Here is a 22,414-nt window from a genome sequence, read left to right as displayed (position 1 = left end):
GTCACACAGCCAGGATTCCAACCTAAGCTGGCTGGACTGGAGACAGCACTCCTAAACACTACACTTCCCAGTCTCGACACCTCCCCAGTGCCAACTGGCTCCTGGGGTCTGGAATCCCACTACTGGCACATGTCCTCTTGAATCAGGCCCTTGCCAGTTAAATGAGTGCTCACCCAAAAGACATAACACGGCCAGTCGTGGTGAAACTTTGAGTAACTCCGGTTCTAAATAATTCCTGATCCCTGTGAGACTCCTTCCCAGGCCCTTGGTCCTCTCCTGATCTTCCCTCTGAAGTCCTTGAGCCTTAAGCAAGACACTATGTTGGCAGCAAATGCCGAGGAGGCTGCGTCCAGACTTCAGAGCACAGGCTTTGGATCCAGGCCAGCTGGGTTTGAGCCTCAACTTTTGTTGTTAACTAGCTTTGTGGCCCAAAGAGTCACCTCTTTTAGTCTCAGTGTCCTGTTCTGTAATGTGAAGGTACTGACTGGTACCCTAGCATTGTTTACTGAAGGCCACTTAGAAGATTAAAACTTATTTACTTATTTATTTTAAAGGTTTATTTGAGAGCGAGTGAGTAGGGGAGGGGCAGAGAGAGGGAGAGAGAGAATCCCAAGTAGGCTCCGCACTGCCAGCACAGATCATGACCTGAGTTGAAATAAAAAATTGGACGCTTACCTGACTGAGCCATCAGGTGCGCCAGAAGATTAAAATTTAAACGAGGGGGTGTAGTCGCAAGGCTGTTATACATAATGCTTGACAAATTATGTTCTTTTGTACTGACGGTGGTTGGTGGTAGCATTAGGGAGGGGAGGGAGTCTCTGAGCAAGGTGCCCAGAGGAGGGTGGGTTGGTTTAACCACCATGGATTGTTTTGCTTAGTGCCGCCTCCCCCCGGAAGCCCTCCCTGATGAACCCAGTCCACACTGCTCCCTCCAGTGAGCCACCCCCCTCGCCACATGATATCATGGATAGTCTTAGTGGACAGACTCACAGTGTCAGCCCCATCTCCTCAGCTGGATCATAAGTACCTTGAAAACAAGTTGTTTTCTCCTCTTGAATCCCCACACTGAGCTTGCTCATTTGTCAAGGCAAGGAAGGAATCAGCAATAGTGCTAACAATGCAGGCTTCTACTCCCGAGTTAGTCCTTTGTGCCAATCGCGGTGCTAGACACACATGCACAAATTTTCCTTCTAATCCCCACAGCACTACCATGAGATAAATATCATCATCGGTCGTATTTTACAGAGGAAGGAACAGGCTCAGTGAGATTAAAGAGCTGCTCAAGTGGAAAAGCTGGGACTGGAAGCCAGGCTTGTCCTACTTCTAAACCCAGGCTCCACTACCAAGGAGAGGGTGGCAGGTGCTTGAATGACAGGCAGGCCAACAGGTGAAGAGCGCCCTCTATTGAGCATCTTTGCGAGATGAAGGCAGAAGAGAAGCTGGGGGAGCAGCGCCCCAGTTGTCAGACCCCAGAAGGGGGCCCTGAGGGAACAGTCAGCCTCTGTAACTCCCGATGACATTCCTGCAAGAAATTCCTACACCGTGAATCGGAGTGTCCTCAGCAGGGATGAGTATGTGTGGATCAATTTCCCAGATATTGATGCCCCCCTGATGGGGGAAGGAGCCCAAGGAGACCCTAGATGGGGCATCATCAGTCCCCGTGTGGGTGGAATCTTGTCTTCTTGTTCTCCTATTGCGTCCTCAGCTTCTTAAACAGCACCAGGCTGGTTGAACGAGGGAATAAGTGAATGCATGAATGAGAGCATTCTTTTCAGTCATCTCTCTCTCTCTCGCCCCCAGTATTAAGCTGGCCACCATGAGCGCCATGTCCGTGCTCATTTCAGCGGGTGCCGTTCTAGGCAAGACCAACCTGGTGCAGCTGGTGCTGATGGCACTGGTGGAGGTGACAGCCTTTGATGTCATGAGGATGATCCAAAGGAAGTACTTCCTTGTGAGTAACAGCGCTGCAAGGAGGGGACTTCGGGGAGGAGGGGTCAGGAGGTGTGGGGGGTGCGGAACACCACCTCCATTTGGTGGGTTTTCTGGGATTAAAAAAATGTACAAGCCCAGACGGGGGTCCAAAGCGTGGTCTATGCTAAACGTTTAAACATAGCAACCTAATGGCTTTAACCAGAGGTGGTACAGTTGCTGGTGATGACAGGTCTAAGGTTTGACAGGGGATGTGGGTGACGGAAGTGTAATGCAGGAGAAAGATATTAGAAGAAAAAGGATCAAGGAAGATAGAGGGAGTTGGATGGACCAAGATGATGACCTGGGGGAGTGATGGAGAGAAAGACTGTAAGGCAGGTGCTGAAATCCTCAGCGACCAAGAGGCAGGTAGATAATCAGCAAGGAGCATAGTGTCCGCTGGCAGGTCTTTTCAAGGGAGCTGGAGACATTTGGGGAGGGAAAAGGAACAGTTTAGATTGGAAATTTAGATAGGAAGTTCTTACCATTTATTAATTTTTGGTTCTCCCCATCTGTCTATAGGACTTCATTTTAACCCCTACTTCAGTGTATATTTCCTATAAATAAGGGCATTCTATTACATAACGTTTGTTCAATTAACAACCTTTGGAAATTTACATTAACACAATATTATCTTATTCAAATTTCACCAATTTTCCCAATAACATCCTGTTACAGCAAAGTTTTAAAAAATATATATATATATATAAAGTTTACATATATATAAAGTTTACATATATATAAAGTTTAAAGTTTATATAAATATAAATATATAGTTTACATATATAAAGTTTAATATATATATAAAATATATATAAAGTTTAGTTTATATAAATATAAATATATAAATATATATATATTATATATAAAGTTTGAAAAGTTTATATACATGAAGTTAAAAATATATAAATATAAATATTATATTTTTTTCTTTTTGGTCCATGATCACACTTTCCATTCATTTCTCATGTCTCCTTAAACTTCTTTGATCTGAAACAGCTTCTCAGTCTTTATCTCTCATGAACTGGACATATTTCGAGGTTATAAGCCATTTATTTTGGAAGGCAGCTATGTTCACCACTATATCACCAATACTGCACCTAAGCCAGTTATTTTGTCGAATGTGGCTTTGTGTAGTGTTTCCTCATGATTAGTTGAAGAATATGCATTTTTGGCAGAAATTACACGGAAGTGATGTTATGTCCTACTCAGTGCAAAGAATCAAGAGACACATGCTGTCAATTTGTCCCATTACTGAGGATGTTAACTCTGATCACCTGTTAAGATGATGTCTGCCGGGCTCTTCCACTGCAAAGTTACTGTTTTCCCCTTTATAATTAATAAACATCTTGTGGGAAGATAATATCCTGTTTCTTATCATGTTTTTCACACACTGATGTTAGCATGTTGATTTTTTTTTTTTTTTTGCCTGAAACAGTACTACGATGATTGCCAGTATTTTTTTTCTTTTTTTAAAAGACTTTATTTTTAAGTAATCTGTTTACTTAAATTATGTATTACTTAAATAATCTCTATTTAGAGATCTCTAATCTCTAAACCCCAAGGTGGGGCTCATACTTATAACCCCAAGATCAAGAATCACATACTCTACCAACTGAGCCAGCCAGGCGTCCCCCCCCCCATATTGTTTTTTCTGATTCCATCTTCCCTTCCACATTCATTAGTTACCGTTCTGCTGTAAGAAAGAACTTTCTCTTCTTCCCCATTCATGCTTTTATTTATTTGCTTGTTTATTTATTTAGATCACTATGGGCTCAGGGATTCACCCAGGCATACTTCCATTTTCTGCCGCTTCTCTCTGCTTACTACAAGGATTAATTCCCACCCCTTACTTTCAAGGAAGAAAATTGCACTGGAGCTTTTTTACACAAAACGAAGGGAATTTAACATAAGGACCACCAAGGGCAAGGGGTGGCAGCCAATCTCAGGACTGGAACTGGATCTGAGGAGTCTTTAAGACCCCAGGCAGTTCACGCTCTCCATCTCTGGGTTCTGTTCCTCCCTGTACATCCAACTTCTGTGCACATCAGCTTTCTCTTTGGTGGAGACCACGTACCTCTCCTACCGCTCTTGTTCATGCGCCTCTAAGGCCCAGATCCTACAGGAAACAGCTCTCTTTGCTCTCAGCTAGTCCCAGGTCTATGGTCCAGTAAGATAGAATCTGATTGGCTCCCGCGGCCACATGTCTACTCTGGGCCAATCAGCTGCAGCCAGCGTAGGCGGTCACAGAGTAAACACGTGGCTAGTCAAGAGAAGGGGTAAATTCCCAGAGCTGCAACGCGCCGTTGTGTGCCGTTCTTTGTAAACCTGTGCCTGCTTTGCCAGGGTCCTCGTAATGATTGTTTTAAAAGGCCGCAGTTATTCAAAGCCATCTCCTCTCCTCTCTTCTCTGCGGCTTTGAATCGCTAGTTGCGATGGTGCACAGGGGGATTTAGTACTGATTTTGAGAGGTGGCCGCTTCACCTCGGAACTTCAGTTCAGCCTGGGTTCTTGAGTGGAAAGACTCAGGAGGAAACCAGAGGCAGCAACCAGAGCTGTTTCAGTGCAGGCAACTCGAGAAATGGGTACAGTATTCCACGCCAACAATCCCCACTTGTGGTTCCTGGATTCCTGGGGGACCTCACACAGTTTTTACAAGGGACTATCACAGACTTTCGTTTTCTTGTGTAAGTGAAATGTGTGAAGGTATCCTTCCCGTTCACTCGTTCGTTTCACATGTCTATTCCATGTCTATTATGTACCGGGCGTCTTTTAGGCAATGCAACTGTTGGGGACCTTCCATTCCAGAGGGAAAGGCTGCCAATAAACCATCAAATAGGCAAACGGTATCGCGTGTTAGCGTTAAGTACTACAGAGAAAAAATAAAATGGGAAAGGAGATACGAAGAGTTGAAAGAGGGATAAAATGTTAACAAGGTGGCCAGGGAAAGCCTCCCTGAGTAAAAAAAAAAAAAAAAAAAAATTGAGTAGAGACGTGAAGGCAGCAAGTGTACAAGCCACGTGGGTGTCTGCCTATAAGGGCAGGTCAAGGGCAGGGCGGTGGGAGTGGCCTGCCTCTTCCAGGAGTATTTTATTGCCCACGCTGTTTAGAATTGTTGGCACGTGGTGATAATAAAAAGACAGGCTTTTAATTGCTTTTATTATTGTTTTAAATTGTCTGCGGACAATGCACCCCCATGGCGGCTCACTCCTTTCACCTGCCATTCCAGGCATTGGAAAAGCCAGTGTGAAGTGGGACTGACACGGGAGCATATCTGTGGGTTTGAGAAAGAGTGAGAGTGTGTCAGGAGTGGAGAGGGAGGTGAAGCCGGGGAGGTTAGGGAGTGAGCAAGTCACAGAGGGTTCTATAGGTCAGAGCAAGAACGTGGACGTGGACATGGAGCGAGACAGGAACCGTTGGAAGATTCTGAACAGAGATGGCCATGCGCTGACTGAGATGTTCACAGGGTCGCTCTGGCTGCCATGTGGAGAGGAGTCAGTAGGGGGACGGTGATTATTGCAATAGTTTGGGGTAGCGGTGATGGTGGGGCTTAAATCAAGGTGGGGCCAGTGAGGCATGGTGGTAAAAACTCTGCCAGTTCTGGATATTTCTTTGAAGGCACAGTTGACAGGACTTACGAGTGGTGCACTAAGTGAGTTATTCAGGATGACTAACTTGGATGTTCATAAAGCAAACTTAGCATATGTCTAGCATTTACTAAAGACTTTTAGTTCAGCATTATAAAGTCTGGCCGCTTTATGCTGCAAAATTTATATTGCTCACCTCTCCATCAATTCTGCCAAAAGTAGGAAGCAGTGGGGGCGCATGTCCATGTGGCTTTTTGCCTCACCTAAGTGGCTCCCAGCCCAAAGCATGTAAGAGCTACTGATGAGGCCAACCAGCAATTTCCCTGGAATAAGTACATGGTTACTCCCAGGTCTCCTCTGAGAGGGGAACTGCTGGCCTGGCTAAGCACCAAACGCTGGTCTCATGACTCCCAAGTCACACCTCTAAGGTGAAGCTCAGAACCGTCTCCCGGGGATGGGCCCATGGGCGGAGGCTGTGGGCATTCACTGCCTTTGTTGCAGAAGGACAACCACGTCAACATGATGCACATCCACGTGTTTGCAGCCTATTTTGGGCTGATGGTGGCCTGGAGGTTCCGGAGGCCTCTGCATGAGAGAGTGATGGAGAAAGATCAGACAGCAAAGAGCTCCAGTTTGTTTGGCATGCTGGGTGAGGACAAGGTGGGGTGGGGTGGGGTGTGGGTGGGTGGGTGGGGGTCTCACCCCTGGAGTGAGCCAGAGGTTCCCAGATGGCTCTGGGGAAAAATCTCTCTCTCCTTTACCAACCCACTCAGGGTCCTTGGAGCCCCTCCATGATGACTCATTTTCCTGAGTGGTGTTGAATGGGTTCACAATCCCTTCTAGGGCAACGCCCTTCATTAATATCCAGAGGAGAGGGAAGACTCATGTACTTGAGTTTAAATCAGTTTGCCCAATCCTTTTGTCCTCAAGTTAAGGGAGGGAGGTGGATTAGTGGAGAAAGTGGAGGCCAGCAGTGGAGAGAGGGACAGGGAGGGGAAGAGGATGGTCATACTGGTGTATCCTGCAAAGCTGCAGCGGAAATGCTGAACCCTGACTCCCAGGAGAGGCTGGGAGGAAATCAGGCAGTGAGCTGGGCAGCAGGTGACCCAACAGCCAGCTATGAGGCCAAATGAAATTGGCACATTACGTTCTCAAAATAAGCATTGGGCCATCACAGGTCACACTCAGGAGGCCTGGGGGTTGGTGATCTCAACTCTCTGGGCCTTAGGTTTTTTGCCTGTAAAGTGTGTTAGTTGAGCCCTATCAACCTGAGAATTCAGAGGAGACATGACTTGCCCAAAGTCACATAGCTAGAAAGTGACCAGGCTGAGACTTGCCCACTCCAGGAAGCGCCTGCAGGCTCAGGCTTTGGAGTAGGAGTGCTGGTTCTGGGAAGTGACCCTTTCTGGCCCCCAGGAACCCTCTTCTTATGGATATTCTGGCCGAGTTTCAACTCTGCTCTGCTGCTGGACTCTCCAAACGAAAGGAAGAATGCCATGTTCAACACCTACTATGCTCTTGCGGTCAGCGCGGTGACAGCCATCTCGGTGTCGTCCTTGGCTCACCCCCAAGGGAAGATCAACATGGTGAGGAGGGGGCTGTCCCTTGGGGAGCACTTGGGTCTTGCAGGCTGGAGACATCTTCACGCTTCCTGTCCCAGAGCTAGCCCCACTGGGTGACAGAGTCTTATCTGCAGTGTCACGGAGCATCGGAGCATCGGGGAAGGGCACTGGCTTATCAAAATGGGAACTACAGTGTAGAGACCATGAAATGATCAAAGGCTGTCTTCAGGGAGTGATTAAATCTGTCAGTGTTGACATCAAACAGACATAAGTTTGAAACCTGTTTCTGCTAGTTACTAAAGCCAGCCACCATGAGGAAGAGTCAGCAAAGAAGAGCTAGAATAGAATCAGTCAGTCTCTCCCCTTCCCCTAAGAAATTTCTAGAATGGAATGAATAGAATCAGAGGTAAAGGAGTATGTTACTTTAGCCATGTGATCTTGGCTAAGCCACTTAAACCTTTGGAGCTACACTGGCTCATATGTGAAGAGGGACTTACAAGAACATGCTCATAAAGTGCTCCATGGCAAACATCACTGGCTATTACCAATGCGGCCAGGGAGTCTGTGTGTGTGAGTTTGGGGGGTGGGGGGAAGAGACGTGTGAAAAGGTAGAGCTAAAGACAAAACGGTTTCCCATGAAGATCGGGTATGTCCCCAACCAGCCAGGGGACATGGGAAAAAGTCTAGAGAGACAGCAAGGCCTGGAGTGGACAGAATGTGGCCATCCATGACAGGTTAAACACTAAGAGGCATGAGTGTCCTTCTGGGGGAGCCCCATGGTGACAGGGAGTCTAGGCTCAGACAAGGGGGGGACATCTAGGGAGGCAAGTGTGGCCAGAAGGTCAGAGAAGCCAGAAGCTGGTCCCAGGGCCCAGATCTCCCAAGACCTGGTTTGAGTGGAGGGGAGCAGAGGGAAGTAGCAAGAACCGCCCCCCTGTTCTAGAGGAACAAAGGACATAGCCGAAATGTGACCCAGGAACAAGGGCTAGCTTATTTTATTTATTTATTTTATTTTATTTATTTATTTTATTTATTTATTTATTTTATTTATTTATTTATTTATTTATTTATTTATTTATTTATTTATTTATTTATTTTGAGAGAGAGAGTGCGTGCGTGGGGGACAGAGAGGGAAAGAGAGAATCCCTAGCAGGCTCCACACCAGCAGCGTGGAGCCCAACATGGGATTCGTACTCGTGAACCGTAAGGTCATGACCTGAGCCAAAATCGAGAGTCGGAATTTTAACTGAGCCACCCAGGCGCCCCACAAGGGCGAGCTTACTGACGTAGGTCCAGTGGTACAGAGTGGCAGAATCACTAAATAGCCAATAATAATGATAAAAATAGTAAAAGCAATAATGATGGGGTATGTTTCTTGAGCCTTTACTCACGATCCCTGCTAGCTAGGCCCTGGGCTCAGAGTTGTACATGTGGTAACTCATTTAATCTTACCGTAACCGTATTAAGTAGGTACTGCTAAAACTCCATTCTTCTGGCGGAAAAGCTGAAGCACGAGTGCTCAGGTGGCCAGAGACACATCACTAACAAGCGCAAGGGTGACTGGGATGCACTTTGAAGTTCAGTGCCTCCCAGTCGGGTTGCCTGCCCCCTGAGCCTGAGAAGTGGAGTAAGATTAAGACAATTGCTGAAGGTCATGGACTCTCAATGGAGAGGAGGGGGTGTGGAGCAGGGAAGATATTACGGTGTTGCTTGCTACCAGCTTACCAAGCAACCCTGGGCGAGATGTTGTCCTCTCTGTGCCTCGCTTCACTCGCCCACGAGCTGTTTCTTTGCAGAATCATATCCACAATGCGGTACTGGCCGGAGGTGTGGCTGTGGGTGCCTCGTGTTATCTGATCAGCTCTCCTTGGCTTGCCATGGTGCTGGGCCTGACGGCTGGACTGATCTCCACCGGAGGAGCCCTGTGCCTGCCGGTAAGAACTGGGCAACCAACACCCTGATGTGCCTTAGGCCAGCAGGGCCCCGGGAGCATGGTGGGGCCATGCAGTGCCATGGGCTGCATTAGGCAGGCACTGGCACCTTCTCAGGCTGGCTTCAAAGCTTGGGTGCGATACCCACCCGGGTGGGATGGTACATTTGTTAGGATCTGGGGAGCAACTAACAGAATGCACTCAAGTTTGCTCAGGCATGGGGGGGAATATTAGAATATGCTGCTGGGAACCCAAGAATGGCTGACACCAGGGACAGGAGTGTTGTAAGGAGCCCAAGAAGTCCCAGCTCTTCTTCTTTCTTTGCTTCTCCTGAATATCCGCTCTAACCTCACTCTGTAGACTTCCTTCCCCCTCTTCTTCTTCTACCCACATAGTGGAATGTAGTCTTGCTCTTCAGGAAAGCAGCCAGGTAGAATCTCTCGGCCCTATACCCAAGTGTTCTGGAGAAGGGACTCCTTGGTTTAGCTTGGACAGCGTGCTTATCTCGGGCTGGGGTGTAGGAGGGCCTGGAGCATAACATACATACGTGGCCGCTGCCCATGAGCCACGTGAATGAGGGGGGGAGGGCAGCAGCCAGAAGAGGGACGCTGGGCCAATCCAGGCCATGTCCACTTCTGATTGTTTAGTTCTTCTAAGCAGATGGACTTTTCTTCCTTCCATACTCAGCAGTTACTAATAATGCCCGGATACCCCATAATAGCCACTTTGTTCTAATACGCTTCTAAGAGAAATATTTAGGAGCAACAACCCTTCATGGGTTTGAAGGCTTGGGAGGAGAAAAAGGAGTAGATTTTTAAGAAGCTGAACTTGGATGAACAGTGGATATTCCGGGAGGCAGTTTCAATCCAAGATAGGGGAAAATGTACCGACAATTTGATCTGACCAGCCGTGAGTAGTCTGCTCTTCACCTTTGGAACTGGAATAAATGTCTTGTAGCTCTTCTGCTCTGAGGCCCGATTCTGAGAGGAGGAGCATACAGCCAAAAACTGCGTAACGAGTTCTCATCAGGCTGGGTGTCCATTGCTTCCTCTGTGCCTGTTTCCTTGACTCTGTCACTGGGGGAATGATTCAGAGATGATTCACTCCTTCGTTCGTTCGTTTGTTTGTTCATTCATTCATTCAGCATGTATGTTTTCACATTGATCCTGCTTCCCGGGCTGTAGGGTAGTGAGGGAAATGGACAAATGAACACACAACCACGTGGCAGCTGCTGCGAAGCCCATCTAAGCCAGTCTGGGACGGATCAGGAAATGCCTCCTGGAGCAGAGGGTGTCTCAGCCACATGTTGACAGATGACTGATATTAGCCAGGCAAAGCGAGGGGCAACGTATTCCAGACAGAAGGCACAGTGTGTTTAAAGGCTCAATGGTGAGAAGAGACACCAAAGCATTGAGCTCACCTGGGAGTGTGGTGGCACCACAGTCTTGAGAGGCGAGAGATACTCAGGTATATCCCCTGGGCAGGTTGAGGAGTCTGGGTTTTTATTCTGACGGCAAAGGGGATCCTCAGGAGGGAACTGGCCTGTCTAATTTGCATTTGTATCCACGTATGTTGGCTCATGGCCCCCTGGAAGGCTTCAGCGGCAGAGGGGAAGGAGCGGTGAGGATAAGTCTGGAGGGGTGGTCACATTCTTTTCTTCTCATTAGCCATGCTGTCTTTGGGGTGGCAGTTAAGTTTGGACTAGACCAGTGGGTCTCAGTCACCCACCATCGTCCCCTCCAGGGACGCTTGACAGTATGTGCGGACATTTTTTGGTTGACACACTGTGCGGGGATGCTCCTGGCATCTAGAGGGAGAGCCCAGGGATGCTGCTAAACGTGCTACGACACGCAGGACGGACTTTTCACAACACAGGGTCATCAGGCCTGCGCTAGACCCTTGCTTCCCAGAGGCTGGTCAGTGGGCCCGTAGCCTTGGCATCACCCGCAACTTTGTTAGAAATGCAGAATCTCGGGCCCCAGCCTCACCGTATCTACCTCTGCGGTCTAACAAGCTCCCCGCGTGATGCCCGGGCACGTGCAGGTCCGAGACGTGCTTCCGTAGGGGAGCCCCAATGCCTACCCCCTTTGGGTGGCCCTGGAGGCCAAGGATCTGCGGAAAACCCCGGGTGGAGAGTCCCAGTCCTGCACGTACATCTGCTTATGTGACGCTTGTTCTAGATGTATTTTAACCACGTGCTGGGGATCCACGACACCGGTGGCGTGTACTACACCTTCGGCCTGCCGGGGCTCCTCGGAGAGATCGCCCACATCGTGCTGATCACGTATCAAGTCGACCAGACCAAGACTGCCATGTGAGTCACTTGGCTCGTCCCCTTCACGCCCCCATTCAGCTCGGGGTGAAAGGGCCCCGCCAGCGCCCTTTGCTGAGGCACACGTGTTCAGAGCCGGGCACTCAGCAGGCCTTAGCAAATATTTGTCGGCAGATGGATTAGTAAACCCTGCAGAGCCCCTACCTCTCCAGGCCGCGGCTGCTTTCCAGGAAGGACAGCTTAGGGGCGGGGCAAAGGCAGACGGGTGTGAGGCTCCCCCAGATGACCTGACAGAGCAGGTCAATCAGGCCAAGCCAGCCGAGTCTGTTTCACAGCCGCTGGTGGTTTGGGTCTCGGGGAAGAGTGTTGTGCAGTCGGACTTGTTCTGACCTTGTAGCAGCAGGCACGCTACCTGATCTCTCTAAGCCCGATTATGAATGCAGACACTGATGGCGCATTCCCTCCTAGGGTTGTTGGAGGCGACTTGAGGCCAGGCACCTTGTGGTTAAAAGGATTTAATACTTTTTTTCTTAAACATTTTTTTAATGTTGATTATTTTTGAGAGAGAGAGAGACGCGCACGAGCGGGGGTGGGGCAGAGAGAGGGGTAGATACAGAATCCAAAGCAGACTCCAGGCTCTGAGCTGTGAGCACAGAGCCCGACGCGGGGCTCAAACCCATGAACCGCGAGATCATGAGCTGAAGTCGGCCGCTCGACCGACTGAGCCACCCAGGCGCCCCAGGATGTAATACTTTCATGTAAGAAAACACTAAGCACAACCCTCCCTGAGGCCTGGGGAGAGGAGGAGCTTGGCCAAAGTCTCACTGTGAGGCAGGAACGTGGGCCTCCGGACTCGGCTCAGATCCTATGTCCTCCAGACAACGGATGGCGGCGACTGGTTTCACGTACCCGAGCCCTGGCCATCACCTCCCGGGGCTTGCGTGAGTAGCTTCCAGGCGTGGCGCACATAAAATGAAAAAGTGACTTGGGCATGATACGGGGATAGGTTTTTCCGGATGAACTGATACAGTGATCGCAGTAATAGTACTGATAACAATCGCCGCTGTTGATTGACAGCTTTCTAGATGCCAGGCACTCACTACGCGAAAATCATCGTATGCATCATCTCACGGAATCCTCACGACCACCCTGTGAGGTATTAATCATATTCCAAGAAATGATACGTGTGGGGTAGTGATCTGCCCTAAGTCACTTGGCTGGAGCCCATCTCCAGGTGGGGAGACACCTCAGTGGGGCTCCGATGGTGTGTCTGCCACTGTTTTAACAGCTGTGCAACTCAGCAAATCCTTTCCCCTCTCTGGGCCCCTGAGTCCCCTCTGTAAAGCTCAGGTGCCTGCTGGGGCCGGGCCGGTAAGGTCAAAAAATGGGAGCAGCGAGGGGAGGCTGGAAAACAGTGGGAAGTTGCTCCTCAGCACCAGGCGACCATAACTGCGCGGGGACCAAGGCTCAGTGTCCCCAGATGTGACTTTTCAAGAGAAGCCAAAACTCCAGAGCTATGCACCTACACTCCCAAGCATCGGCAAAAGATTCAAAATCGTCAAGACATCGTGTGGGCCAAATTCTGCTCCGGGGCGGCCAATCTGTGACTTCAGAGCCACCGGCCCTTCTAGCTTCCTAAGTCTGTGATTCTGTGGCTCTCTTAGAGCAGTAAATCCTACCCTACCCCAGATCTGCATGGTTAGAAATTTGGTGATGAGGTAGGCGCCTGGGTGGCTGTTGCTTTTAAGTGCTCAACTCCTGATTTCGGCTCAGGTCATGATCCCGGGGTCATGGGATCCAGCCCGGCGTGGGGCTCCCCGCTCAGCACAGAGCCGGCTTCAGATTCTCTCCCCCGCCCCCCTCTCTCTTCACCCCGCAAAATTTAAAGAGATCTGGCGATGGGAGCCCAGCAATCTGTCTTCCACCTAGCCCTCTAGGTGATTCTCCCATAAACCAGTTGGAGACCGCTGGCCTATAGCAAAGAACAGGAAAACAAAGGCCAGTTGACCAATGGGGTGCTGCTAAAGGATTAACAAACAAAGCCCTGACTGCAGTGGTGCAAATACTCCCTTCTGTGGCCAATTGCAAGCCATCAAGGGGCTGTCACTGAGCGGGTACACTTAGGAAGGGTTGAGAACACGGCCCGTGCACCCACCCTGTGAGCGGGCTCTAGCACATCTCTGTGAGTCAACTCTGACTGCAAAACCTTATCACACGCAGGGACCGGGCAGCAGAGAGAGAGAGAGAGGGAGAGAGGGTCTGGAACTGAGACTATGTCTTTGGGTTTGTAGTGGTGGGGTAATGAGTGGGGGGAGGTCTCCGGCTGGGCAGGAAGAGAAAGCATATATTAGAGTTTGTGCCTGGGCGCGTTATAATATGAATTTTGCACTCCCGTGAAAGCTGACTGGTGGAGAGAGAGGAGTAAACAATTTCGGCTGTTAGTTGGGCCCAGTGATAAATGAGTGCCAAGTAGACAAATACTGAATCCCAGAAACACAGTTAAAATCAGTGTTCTATTGTATGAACGCAGCACAATTTATGTATCCACTACTGATGAGCATTTGGGTTCTTTCCAGTTTGGAGCTATTATGAATATTCTAGTGTTGCGGCCATGAACATTCTAGCACTTTTTTTTTTTTTTTTTAGAACATACAAATGCACTTCTGTTGAGCAAATGCCTAGAAGCAGAATTGTTGGATCACAGTATTCCCATGATCCCTTTTAGAGGAAACTTCCAGTTTTCCACCATAGTCTGTGCCGGTTTCTTCACCTGTGGCACCCGAGAGTTCCCCTTACCGTATATATTCTCTAACACCTCATGTTTTTCTTCTTTTTAATTTTCTCCATTTAGGCATCAAACTTATCTCTTTTTCTTTTAAAGTAGGCTCCACACATGGTGTGGAGCCCGACGTAGGGCTTGAGCTCACAACCCTGAGATCAAGACCTGAGCTGACATCAAGAGTCAAACGTTTAACCAGCTGAGCCACCCAGGTGTTCCTAGGCATCAAACTTTCTCATTTTATTATTATTATTTTAAAAATGTTTTTAATTTTTAAATGTTTATTTATTTTTGAGAGAGAGAGAGAGAGAGACAGAGCACACATGGGGGAAGGGCAGAGATAAAGGGAGACACAGAATCCAAAGCAGGTTCCAGGCTCTGAGCTGTCAGCACAGAGCCTGATGTGGGGCTTGAACCCATGAACGAAGAGATCATGACATGAGCCAAAGTCGGGCACTCAACAGACTGAGCCACCCAGGCACCCCATTTATTATTATTACTTTTTTTTTTAATGTTTATTTTTGAGAGAGAGACAGAGAACGTGAGCAGGGGAGGGGCAGAGAGAGAGGGAGACACAGGATCCGAAGCAGGCTCCAGGCTCCGAGCTGTCAGCACAGAGCCCGACGCGGGGCTCGAACCCATGAAGTGTGAGATCATGACCTGGGCCGAAGTCAGATGCTCAACCGACAGCCACCCAGGCGCCCCTATTATTATTACTTTTTAATGTTTATTTATTTTTGAGAGAAGGAGACAGAGTGTGAGTGGGGGAGGGGCAGAGAGAGGGAGACACAGAATCGGAAGCAGGCTCCAGGCTCCGAGCTGTCAGCACAGAGCCCAACACGGGGCCTGAACCCATGAACTGTGAGATCATGACCTGAGCCGAAGTCAGCTGCTCAGCCGACTGAGCCCCCTGGGTGCTCCTAGGCATCAAATTTATCATTTTCTTATTATTTTCTTAACGTTTATTTTTCAGAAAGAGAGATCACACGTGTGTGAGCACTAGTGGGTGAGGGACAGAGAGAGGAGACAGAGGATCCAAAGCAGGCTCTGTGCTGACAACAGACAACCCTATGTTGGGCTCGAACTCAAGAGCCGTGAGATTGTGACCTGAGCTGAAGTTGGATGCTTAATTGAGCCACCCACGCAAACTTATCATTTTAATTTTAATTTCCCTGATAACTGATTAAACAGAGCACGTTTCATATGCTTTTTGGACATTTGATTATCTTTTTTTGTGAAATGTCTCTCCAAGTTCTTTAGTTCTTTTGCCCATTTTTTTTGTTGTGTTGTTCTTTTTCTTATAGATTTGTAGGAATTCTGGTTATAGAAGCCTTTGTCACATACATGTGTCATGAATATCTTCTCGCATTTTGTAGGTTATCTTTTGCCTTCTTCTTTTTTTTTTTTTTTAATTTTTTTTTTTAACGTTTATTTATTTTTGAGACAGAGAGAGACAGAGTATGAACAGGGGAGGAGCAGAGAGAGAGGGAATCACAGAATCCGAAACAGGCTCCAGGCTCCGAGCTGTCAGCACAGAGCCCGACACGGGGCTGGAACTCACAGACCGTGAGATCATGACCTGAGCCGAAGTCGGACGCTCAACCGACCAAGCCAGCCAGGCGCCCCTCTTTTGCCTTCTTACTGGTGTCTTTTGATGAACAGAAGTTCTCCATTTTAATACAATTCAATTTATTGTTCCCTTTACATTTGCATGTTCTGTTTAAGAAATGTTTCTCTACAGGAAACCATCAAAACCTTAGAGGAGAAAGCAGGAAAAGACCTCTCTGACCTCAGCCGTAGCAATCTCTTACTCGGCACATCCCCAAAGGCAAGGGAATTAAAAGCGAAAGTGAATTACTGGGACCTTATGAAGATAAAAAGCTTCTGCACAGCAAAGGAAACAACCAACAAAACTAAAACTAAAAGGCAACCAACGGAATGGGAAAAGATATTTGCAAATGACATATCGGACAAAGGGCTAGTATCCAAAATCTATAAAGAGCTCATCAAACTCCACACCCGAAAAACAAATAACCCAGTGAAGAAATGGGCAGAAAACATGAATAGACACTTCTCTAAAGAAGACATCCGGATGGCCCACAGGCACATGAAAAGATGCTCAACGTCGCTCCTTATCAGGGAAATACAAATCAAAACCACACTCAGATATCACCTCACGCCAGTCAGAGTGGCCAAAATGAACAAATCAGGAGACTATAGATGCTGGAGAGGATGTGGAGAAACCGGAACCCTCTTGCACTGTTGGTGGGAATGCAAATTGGTGCAGCCGCTCTGGAAAGCAGTGTGGAGGTTCCTCAGAAAATTAAAAATAGACCTACCCTATGACCCAGCAATAGCACTGCTAGGAATTTATCCAAGGGATACAGGAGTACTGATGCATAGGGGCACTTGTACCCCAATGTTTATAGCAGCACTCTCAACAATAGCCAAATTATGGAAAGAGCCTAAATGTCCATCAACTGATGAATGGATAAAGAAATTGTGGTTTATATACACAATGGAATACTACGTGGCAATGAGAAAAAATGAAATATGGCCTTTTGTAGCAACGTGGATGGAACTGGAGAGTGTGATGCTAAGTGAAGTAAGCCATACAGAGAAAGACAGATACCATATGGTTTCACTCTTATGTGGATCCTGAGAAACGTAACAGAAACCCATGGAGGAGGGGAAGGAAAAAAAAAAAAGAGGTTAGAGTGGGAAAAGAGCCAAAGCATAAGAGACTGTTAAAAACTGAGAACAAACTGAGGGTTGATGGGGGGTGGGAGGGAGGGCAGGGTGGGTGATGGGTATTGAGGAGGGCACCTTTTGGGATGAGCACTGGGTGTTTTATGGAAACCAATTTGACAGTAAATTTCATATATTAAAAAACAAAAAACAAAAAACAAAAAAACTCTTAACACAGAAAAAAAAAAAAAAAGAAATGTTTCTCTATTGTAAGGTCATATGGATGTCCTGCTAGGCCACTTAGTAGTTTAAAGTGAAGTCTCGGGGTTGTCTTGAAGGAGGGAGGACAGGGAAGTATGTTCAACAGGGGTGGGCAGGGGAGATGAGCCTTATAGCCAAGCTATGCTCCGCGTTGCCCTGATGGAGAGAGAACTCATCTTTAATTGCCTATGAGGAAACTTGGGGCTCAGAAAGGTTAAGTGACTTGCTTAGGATTATGCAGCTAGTGACAGTCCTTGAACATGAACCTGGGCTTTCTGCCTCCTGATCAAGTTCATCACCCATGGGTTCTGAGAATTGAAGTAAGCCAATTGATCTTAGACTCCCCCCTTCCCTTCTTACATGTCTGTGTGGCTTTGCGGGAATGTGACAAGGGAATGTGTTGCCAGGGGAGAGGACGTTTGTTCTTCTGGTAGCCCTTCCTGACAGCATCATTACTGATGCAGACAGTCCTTTTTGATCTCTGCAGTCAGATGCCTGAATGTGACTATATTCTGCTTTGTCATTTCTAGGATTAACCACCAGTTGCTCTTGGACATTGGGGCACTGAGCTTGGCCATGGCTATGGGTCTGATAATTGGTCTTCTGACAGGTAAGTATGAGACCACCCTGCTTCCCCATGGTGCAGGGCACAGGCCTCAGGGCCAGAGTGCACCTGCCCCATGGCTGGATGCGTATACCCATCCCCTTCTCTGTGAACCCCCTCAGCTCCGGCCAAATGAGGCAAAGCACTCAGACCTTGATTAACAACAACAAGAGAATCACATCATTTCAGCATGGGAAAGGCCCTCAGAGGCCGCTTGCTGTAGGTGTGGACTCTGAGGGCCAGAGAAAGTTAAGAGACTTTCCTGAGGTTGTAAGTAGGGGTGAGTGGCGACACTGCAACCTTGTGAACCCAGGGCTGGTGGCTTCACCCAATTTTGTGCATAAAGCCAAGGAAACCCTTAGGCCAAAAAGCTTACCTTTATTCCCTGAGAATACTCAAAGTATTATTTCGTTCAGCAAATATTTATTCAGTATCTACTATGAGCCAGACACTATTCTTAGGCACTAGGGACACAACAGTGAACAAAACAAGTTCCCTCATCCCATGGGGTTGATATTCTAGTGGAGGGGGTGGCAATAAATAAACGAAGACGTAGAGTATTTGCTATGTTGGAGACTCAGGGTAGAGGAGCACAGAGTCAGTGTGAGGGTGGGGTACTCTTTTAGAAGGGGAGGAAGGGTGAGGCCCCTGGGTGGCTCAGTGGGTTAAGTGTCTGACTCTTGATATCTGCTCAGGTCCTGATTTCATGGTTGTAGGATCCAGCCCTGGGTCAGGCTCTGTGCTAAACGTGGAGCCCGCTTGGGGATTCCCTCTTTTCCCCTTTCTCTCTCTGCCCCTCTCCTGCTCGCACTCTCTCTCTTTCTCAAAATAAATAAACATAAAAAAAAAAAAAAAGCATGGGAAGGAAAGGTCTATCTAATAAGTTGACCTTTAAGCAGAAACCTGAACAGAGAGAGGGAACAAGACCTACCGCCCACGTGTTTATTTGGCAGAAGAGCATTCCATGAAAAGGGATAGCAAGTGCAAAGGCCCTGAGGCAGGAGCAAAGAATGCTCGGGGTGGCTGATATGGATATAGTGAAAGGGAGAGTGGCAGGGGTTGAGAACAGAGTGGTAATAAGGAGCGAGATAATTCTGAGATGGGAAGCCATTAGAAATCTTTAAACAGAGGATTGAAGTATGCTTTTGCTCCTGCAATATGACAGAATAGCGAAGAACCTCAGGGAGTTACTAATTTGCCAGTCTTGTTTATATGCTAGGTGAAAAGATGCTTTCTGTCCAGAACTGCTCACCTTTATTCAACAAGCAAACAGCTTTATTGGTTGGACATTCATATATTGTTTCCCTAAGCAGGGAATGAATGCCAAATAAGAGAGAAAATAGCATTAACAGACGTAAAAGAGTTGTATGGCCTTGGGCATATCGGTTTACTCTCTCTGAGCCTGGGCCTTGGGAGGCTTTTCTGTAAAATGAAAGGACCGTGGTAGCTAATCATTGGGCTTCTTTTATGCTCCAAAACAAATATGAAGGTACTTTTTGGAATTGCCTGGGTGATTTTAGACAGCAAGACTGACTAGAATCACTTTAATATACCAACTGGCCTCAACTTTCATCAGAGTCGAGGAGATTAAATACAGATGAGAAAAATGCCTCCCTCTGTAAGTCTGCGTTCCATCTGTGGTGGCAGTCCAATCCTGAGTAGGGTTACCAGATTTAGCGAGTGAAAATACAAGGCACCTGTTTTTTAAATTCAAAATTAACTGAGCATCCTAGATTACTTTATCTGGCAACCTTCACCCAGACTATGACACCATTCACCATCGTCACTAGTATTCACAAAATGACACTGATGTGCACTGTCTTGTAAAACCCCTGGGAGGGCCTTTTTTTAATGCTTCACTGGAGTCAAAAAAGAAAATGGAGGAAAAGACACAGTGTTCCTTTAGGAGTCAAGACCAATGAGCGTCCCTCTTTTCATGCAGCTTTGAACATAAGAAAGCTGGTGAATAAGAAAAATGTGAACAATGGAAGGGAAAGAGGCCACTAAGCAGCCAAGATAGCACCTGACTCCCTAAAGCCAAGCATTTTACTTGTCAAGAGGCCCCTGATTTGGGGCCTGTCTACATTTACTTAAGAAACAATCCTATGGGGGCACCTGGGTGGCTCAGTTGGTTAAGTGTCCAACTTCGGCTCAGGCCATGATCTCACCATTCATGAGTTCAAGCCCCGCATTGGTCTCTGTGCTGACAGCTCAGAGCCTGGAGCCTGCTTTGGATTCTGTGTCTCCCTCTCTCTCTGCCTCTTCCCTGCTTATACTCTCTCTCTCTCGCTCTCAAAAATAAATAAACAGTAAAAATTTTTTTTAATAATAATAAAAAAAAGAAACGATCCTATCAAGCATGGTTATTGGGTTTCTGAATTCAGGCAGATTAGAAATGGCAGGTTAGAGGTGGGATAGTTTTCTCGAACTAAGGCACACTGGTAGAAGTTAGAGGTCAAAGTAGACAGCCTAACAGAAGAAAAATTCTTTAAGCCAGACACTAGAACATGTAAAGCTTGGGCTGCTGAGAGAAGAAGCCAACAACCCCAACAGCTATATACTTTCTCTGCATTATATAGTGCATTTCATAAATGGATGTTCCTAGCAATATTTCCGATTAAAAAAAAAAGCCTAAATGTGTTTAGTGTTGTCTCATAAGACACGAAAATATAGCATATTTTGAATGGATTTTCATCAGCTATCTGGAAAGTTCATGTAGGTGTTAGAGATCGTTTCTGAGTAATTCTAGCTAAATGAAGGGTGCTGGTTGCCTCCTACATGCCAATATCAGTTAAAGGTGTGCCCTACAAAAGGAAAATGTGACTAAGTACATGCCTACTCTTGTTAATCTTAATATTTAATGCATGAGGGCCGATCATCATTAAAAATACACAGATAAGGGGCGCCTGGGTGGCTCAGACAGTTAAGCATCTGACTTCGGCTCAGGTCATGATCTCACAGTTCGTGAGTTTGAGCCCTGTGTCAGGCTCTGTGCTGACAGCCTGGAGCCTGCTTCAGGTTCTGTGTCTCCCTCTCTCTCTCTGCCCCTCCCCCGCTCATATTCTGTCTGTCTCTCAAAAATAAATAAACATTAAAAAAAAAGAAAAAAGGTGAGCAGTCACTTCATGTATCCTGGGAAATTCGGCCAACTTTGTGCAGCTGGAGGAAGGCACAGGGCCAAGCTCTCTGGGCAGGGGCGGGATGGGCGGAGAGACGAGCAGGCACAAAAGCAAGTTGGTATAAACTACTTTCCTCACTAACAAGTGGAATCTTGAGCTGAGGTCATGGAGAGTTTATTGGAGCTGGTGACGCAGGACCTACAGGGCCACCTAATTGGAGTTGCTGTCCATGGTAGTTCCTGTGTTCTAAATGGATCCACTTTTAGGTAGGGGCACCATGTTCTATTCCATCTTGGGAAGCATGTCAGATCCGTGGCTATTGCATACCTCTCACTGTCATCTTAATCCTTTGGAGATATAATTGCACTTGCCAGTTTCCTTTAAAAGGTGTTTATAGAATTAACTAAGCTGGTCCAGGAAGGACAGCACTCCAATTTGTCTGTCTCCTGGTTGTAGAAGAAAAAGGGATTTTTGTGGAGATAACCATACCTGGCATAGGATATTTTTATTAATTTTGAGATAACAAATGCTGTGCCCTAAAGGTTTAACATGTAATTTTGAATTTTAACAGGTTTGGTCTTAAACCTCAAAATATGGAGAGGACCTCATGTATCTAAATATTTTGATGACCAAGCTTTCTGGGAGGTAAGATTTTTAACCTAATGTCATAGATTTTGAGTGAATGAACTCAAAAAGATACCTGGTATATCTGTTTATAGGTTGACTCGGTGTTTGGAGAACAAAATAAAAACCAAATGTGCGTGCGTGTGTGTATACATGTGCTGGGGAGGTGGTAAAGGTTACCATTTCCCTGATGCCTCAAGGTCACCGAAGGTCAGAGATGTGAGAATGGCCGCTGGCCACCCTTCTCCCATCTGGAGTCATCAAAGTGGGCAAGTAGTTTGACAGGAAGGTGATAGGATCCTGCAAGGCAAGGGCCAGAAGGCCTGCAGGGGCCAACAAATCTATTCCCCTCGTTTGACAGACACACTGAGTGGAACCATGGCTGTTCAGGTTCTCGAGTGAGTGTGTGGCACAGCTTGATCTAGAACACAACTCTTGATGAATTATAGCCAGTGGACACAAGAAAACATACTATAGGAGTCTGAGATCATTCAGCCAAAGAACAGAGAGCTCAAACAATGCAGCCGCTGCTGTGGGTCTCTGTGTTCCGTGTCGCATCTGTTCTCATGACTAGGCTAGAAAGAGGGTCAGGGCTCATTTCCCGTCATCCTTCCTTTGACCTACACTCTCACATTTCACTAAGAACTCTGATATGTGTAGGACGCCTGGGTGGCTCGGTTGGTTAAGAACTCTGATATGTGTCACCTTAGGTAACTTCCATTTGATGCTGAGGTTGAGTGGGCAAACTTGCAAAACTATAAATGGGAGGTTGGGGCCGACAGAGGTCAGGCTAACGCCCAACATCATACCATTGTGAGTGGCAGAGACAGGAACCAGGCTTCCTGAGTCCCAGGCCGATCCTTTCTCCACCTGGCATGCCAAGATACTGATCACGAAAGGGACAGAGAACCAGCCTTATTATGGATGGGCCTTGGCATTAGCATTTGTAGAGGCAAAAAGGAGAACCGGCCTCTTGTCCTTTTCCTCCCTTCTTCATCGCTTCTCTTTCCTTCTCTTCC

General features: G+C 47.3%; 1 protein-coding gene across 4 annotated transcripts in view; it reads left to right on the top strand.

Moving 5' to 3' along the window:
• RHCE (Rh blood group CcEe antigens) overlaps positions 1 to 22,414 on the top strand; it is a 38,444-nt gene that overhangs the window by 12,312 nt on the left and 3,718 nt on the right. Inside the window, exons 3-9 of one of the 4 annotated variants that reach the window (XM_007083661.3) lie at positions 1,801 to 1,951; positions 6,057 to 6,204; positions 6,972 to 7,141; positions 8,914 to 9,051; positions 11,229 to 11,362; positions 17,579 to 17,658; positions 21,343 to 21,416. In XM_007083661.3, the coding sequence (XP_007083723.2) occupies positions 1,801 to 1,951; positions 6,057 to 6,204; positions 6,972 to 7,141; positions 8,914 to 9,051; positions 11,229 to 11,362; positions 17,579 to 17,658; positions 21,343 to 21,416 (895 nt within the window). Of the gene's footprint in view, positions 1 to 1,800; positions 1,952 to 6,056; positions 6,205 to 6,971; positions 7,142 to 8,913; positions 9,052 to 10,232; positions 10,516 to 10,923; positions 11,129 to 11,228; positions 11,363 to 17,578; positions 17,659 to 21,342; positions 21,417 to 22,414 lie in introns of those variants that run through there. The other 3 variants (XR_006220922.1, XM_042995272.1, XM_042995273.1) reach the window with 3 other exon arrangements.

Source organism: Panthera tigris, chromosome C1 (assembly GCF_018350195.1).
Source record: "Panthera tigris isolate Pti1 chromosome C1, P.tigris_Pti1_mat1.1, whole genome shotgun sequence".
Taxonomy (NCBI): Eukaryota; Metazoa; Chordata; class Mammalia; order Carnivora; family Felidae; genus Panthera; species Panthera tigris.
Note: the sequence above shows the minus strand (reverse complement) of the source record. Positions and strands in the feature narration are given on the sequence as shown.